This window comes from Pygoscelis adeliae, unplaced genomic scaffold (assembly GCF_000699105.1).
Source record: "Pygoscelis adeliae isolate BGI_AS28 unplaced genomic scaffold, ASM69910v1 Scaffold294, whole genome shotgun sequence".
In the NCBI taxonomy this organism is placed as follows: Eukaryota; Metazoa; Chordata; class Aves; order Sphenisciformes; family Spheniscidae; genus Pygoscelis; species Pygoscelis adeliae.
Genome location: NW_008824722.1, coordinates 455,562 through 460,235, shown reverse-complemented (window position 1 = coordinate 460,235; position 4,674 = coordinate 455,562). Strand labels below are relative to the sequence as shown.

Genomic DNA, 4,674 nt, shown 5'->3' with positions numbered 1-4,674 from the left:
CCGCGCCCCCGGGCGAGTGCAGCCCTGCCTTCAACCCGCCACGAGCAGTGATGCCACAGGGGTCCAGCTCCCACCCTCCCGCCCTGTCCCACAGAGAGTGCACAGCTCTGGGGGAACAGCCATCCACAATCTCCCACACTTCCCTCCACCACCTTCTCCTCGCTGGCTCCATCCCAGCCAGGATCGAGCCCAGAGACCCCCACCCATGACGGGGGGGTTCCCGCCACGTGTCCCTCTGCACAGTCGCCCCACACGGTCCTTCCCACCAGTGACAGCCCAGGATTTCAGCTCCATTTTAGCCACAATTTAACAACCTGCCCCAGGTCCAGAGATCCCCAACTCCCGGGGCTGCAGGTCACTGCCCCCATCACCCAGCCCACGCCGACTCTGCTCCCCCACCCCGCGCTCCCAGCACAGAGCGGCCAGCGTTTGCCAAAGCACCCTCCCCTGGCCGCTCTTCTCTGGGACGACCCCACTCCTCCTCTCACGGTGGCCCCACGTCTCAGAGACACCGTGCTGGCGACCAAGAGGGTTGTTCTTGCGGGAGGAGAAAGGGCCACAGTGGCGCGTGGCTGCTGCTCCCAGGGGAGAGGGGCTGGTGTACCCCAGCCCCCTGCTCCCAGCACCAGTCCCTGTCCCTCCTGACGGACAAAAGAAGAGACCTGCGAGGCTCACGGCTTCTTGGAGGATCCTGAGCTTCCCTCTGGAGCTTTCTTGGCTAAAAGCGCCTTCTCCTCCTTCATCTTCTTCAGCCTGACCTTGCTTTTGCCAGAGGATGAGAAGGTGAGCGAGGCCTTGCTGAACTCCAGGGGGAAGACACCCACGTCCCCGTCGAAGCGGTTCTTGGACACCTGCAGGTAGCGCTTCCCTGGCCCTGTCACCAGCTTACGGTCCTGCAGGATGAGGACGTTGTCGGCCTCCTGGCTGGCCTGGGGGGAGGAAAACATCTCCAGGAGGGTGCCGGGGAGGCAGCCAGAGTCACAGGGCTCAGAGGTGCTCACGGGCTGCCTGCCCGGCTCCTTCAAGCCCTGTTACAGGGCATCCCAGGCTACAGCAACTCCAGCACCTTCACGACACCAACCCCTTGTCTTCCCCCGGAGGATCCCAGCGACCCGCCGGGCAGATAGGCTTGAGCCGAAGCCACAGCACACCCTGGGGAAACACGGGAGGGCTGTGCACACTCACAGATCACCTCCTGCCCACCACTGCAGGGTCGTTCAGCATCACAGCAGAGACTGGAGCACTCAGAGAGCCCATCCCTGCACCCTCCCTGGCTCCTTCTTTAATTATCTCATACTACATCCCACTCACAGTCAACAAGCATTACTTAACTGCACCTAGAGTCCCAACAGAGCTTTAGCTGGCAAAGGCTTTGCTCCCTGTCTGCATCTCCCTACCAAGGCCTGGCCAAATCGGGACTCCGCACATCTTCAGCAGGTGACAGGAGTCCTGGGGGCATCCTGCCCCTCACAGCGCCTTTCAGGTCCCCAGCAATGACTCAGGGTGCTGGTGGGAGCTGTGGACGGCTGCCCAACGTATCCCAGCCCCTTCCCGGGAACACGCTGTGCCCGAGGGACAGGAAGGGCCACCCCGGCCCAGCTCACCTTGGCGGAGCCGAAGATGGAGGCCGTCTGCAGCTCCTTCTCGTCATCCTCCTTGCGGGGATGGATGACCAGCGTGATGTGGCAGGTGTTGTCCGTGGCGAACTTGCGGAAGGCACCAACAATGTAGTCCTGGGCGGCGAGCCTGCCGTGGCAGTGAGAACGGGGTCAGGGGCTGGCACTGCTCGGGGCGGGGGCAGCCAGGGGCTGCCAGGTTCAGTCCCACAGCAGGAAGCACCGCGGGGTCCGGGCTTACACTCCGTGGGGCTGCCAGGCCCACGTGGGCGAAGGGATGGGGTGCGACAGGGATCGCAGGTAACCGTCTCACCCTTTCCCACCTCTTCCTCCCCAGGGCAGTGATCGCCCTTCAAGGAAACAGGGCTGCCAGACAGGACTAAAGGGGACACCCTGTGTGGGTGGCCAGCCCCTGCCGTGACACCCAACAGGGCCAACTCCGGTGACGAGGGTGGCGGAGGAAGGAGGGGGCGGCTTGGAAAAGGGCTACCTGTCCACAGAGAGGTGCTCGTGTCCCATCATGAACTGGAGGTTGTCGACGACCACATGGGTGATGTCATACATGTAGACGGCATGCTGCATGGTGTCAATTACCGTCCTGGGCCGGGGGGGAGAACGGGATCAGCTGGGATCAGCCACAGGGACGAGCAGAGGCGAGGATGGGGATGCTAAGCCAGGCACAGGGACGGGGAGAGGCAGAGCGGGGAGGCACCAGGCTGGTGCCGACGGCAGGGCCGCTGACCACCAGGCCCTAGGCACGTCCCACCTCCACATCTCCTCCATCGCAGGATGGGGGCAGCCCCATCCCCCAGGTAAGGGCAGCTGGATCAGGACCCAGCTGCTGCCCACACAGTCCCTGCCCACCATCCCACAATCCTCCCAGCCCGTGGGGACCCTCAGGGCGCGTGGGGATGCATGCAGGTGCCACAGCGCCTGGTGAATAAAAGGAGCTGGAGGCGCCTGTCCTCTGTCCTCAGCAAACAGCAGCGCTGCCAGGTGAGTGGGTCCCCCCGGGGTGTGGGGGGACATATCCTGCCAGGGGCAGAGGCTGGTTTTAGAGCAGCCACCTAGCACAGGGACAGGTCCCCTCCCTTCATCCCCACCCCAGAAGGAGGTTGTCACAGTCCTCACAAGAGCAGGGATGCGGCCAGCTGAGCCACGCAGTCCCCATGTGCCAATCCCGGGACCTGACCAGCCCAAACATGCCTCCTGCCAGCCCCAAATCCACGACCCACTGCAGGAGAAGAGCCCCAGCTCCCCAGGGCCCCACAGCACATGCCATGAGGGGCAAACGTCACCGGGGATGAAGGTGTGGCACCATACTTGATGTTCTGCTGGCCGTGGAAGGTCATGAAGTAGAGCGGGAGGTCCTCGAAGCGGTCAGCCCACTCGTCGTACAGCTCCAGCTGGTCCTCCAAGCGCTGGGCGGCAAACTGCGTCAACATGATCTTGGCCAGGCGGACGTTGTTGATCTCGAAGCTGCCCCACAGCGTGCACACCCCCTGCATGCACAGGTCCAGCGCGTACTCGCTGATAAAGGTCGTCTTCCCGCTGCCCGTCGGGCCTGGCACAAGGACAACGACGGGAGGAATTAGCAGGGGGAGAAGATCTGACCTGTCCTGAGCGCACCAGGGGTTGTTTAGAGGTGGAAGCGCCAGGGAGTGGACTAAGAGTGGCCCATCCGCAGCACTCCCACCATAAACAAGCAGTGTCTCACACCAGGCTGCGTGTCCGGGCACACACGTGTCACCTCCAACAGCCAGCGGGTCCCTGCGGGGTGCAGGGAAGGGCTGGGCAGCCAGCAGGGGGGCACAGGGAGGGCTCAGACAGGAGGCAGCGCATGGGAGCAGGGGGAAGGGAGCCCCTGTGCCACCGCAGGCACGGAGCCCAACCTCACACTGGCGTGTCTGGCCCCACCGCACCCAGGAACGCCCCAGCCTCTCACGCACCACCACGACCGGCTCAGCCGAAGCCACGAGCAGAAAGGGACCGGGAAGACTCGTGAGGCATCACCCTCAGGAGGCTGAAGCCACCAAAGAGCCCTCTGCTCCCCCCATCCACCAGCTGTCTGCTCATCACCTGTGAAGACGGTGAGCTCCCCTCTGCGGTGCCCTTTGAGGAGCTTGTTGAGCTCGGGGAAGCGCGCCCACTTGACGCCGGCCACCTGCTCGGTGTTGACCAGCTCCCCGAACACCTCCTCACGCAGCTGCCGGAAGGAGACGATGGATTTGTGGCTGGCGGGCAGGGCTGCATTTGGTGAGGTTCAGGCCCTGGTTCAGAGCCTCCAAGGGCCGGGGCTGCAGGTCGCCGGGGCGCACCAGGGAGCAGCGCTTGAGGCTCAGCTTGCGGGCAAAGAGCTTGGCGGCTTCCCAGGAGCGCAGGTCCTCGCCCAGCCACAGCGTGATGCGCTTGAACTGCTCCAGGTAGGGGAGGAGGACGGGGGGCAGGCAGGTGGCCCCCCGCGGCAGGGCCAGGCTGGCCACCCCTGTAGCTTGGTGCAGGGCCAGGGCGTCCAGCTCCCACCCAGTTAAGACCAGCTCTGTGTCTCGGCGGCCGACCAGGGGCAGCCCAAAGAGATTGCGATAGGAATCGAAGCGGGGTAAAGTCTCTTCCACGTAAGCGATCGCATCCCCCTTCTTCTCCACCCTCAAGAGCTTCAGGCCCTTCAGGGTCGCATCGCGGGGGCTGAACCAGGGGAAGACTAGGGACTTGGCAGCCCTCAGGTAACTCACTCCGAAGCGTTTCAGGGTGGCGTCCGTCACCAGGGAGATACCAAACATGGCCTTGGTCTTGCTGGTCTCGTCCTCGTCCAGCAGCTCCCAGAGCGGCAGCGCCCGGTCCCAGATGCAGCGGGCATCCTCGCGAGCCCGTCGCGCGTCCTCCTCCGGCTCCTCCGAGCTGGGGGCGGGAACGCCGCGGTGCCGCAGCTCCACGTTGGCCTGGAAGTCCTGCCAGGTGCCCTCGGCCAGGGTGGCCGTGCACAGGAAGCTGCCCGTCGTCTTGTCAATGAAAAGCGTGTAAGGGGTGCTGGGGGCCGGCGGCAGCGGCTGGGGGTCCC

The 4,674-nt window shown here is 64.5% G+C and overlaps 1 protein-coding gene across 1 annotated transcript in view; it reads right to left on the bottom strand.

Annotated features, from left to right (window-relative positions):
• Window positions 1-479: 479 nt before the first annotated feature.
• Window positions 480-4,674, bottom strand: part of LOC103916308 (chromosome unknown open reading frame, human C10orf2) — a 23,067-nt gene continuing 18,872 nt past the window's right edge. The window contains 6 exon segments of the mRNA XM_009323280.1: window positions 480-929; window positions 1,605-1,746; window positions 2,107-2,214; window positions 2,940-3,180; window positions 3,696-3,868; window positions 3,870-4,674. Coding sequence (XP_009321555.1) covers window positions 672-929; window positions 1,605-1,746; window positions 2,107-2,214; window positions 2,940-3,180; window positions 3,696-3,868; window positions 3,870-4,674 — 1,727 coding nt within the window. The 3' untranslated portion in view covers window positions 480-671.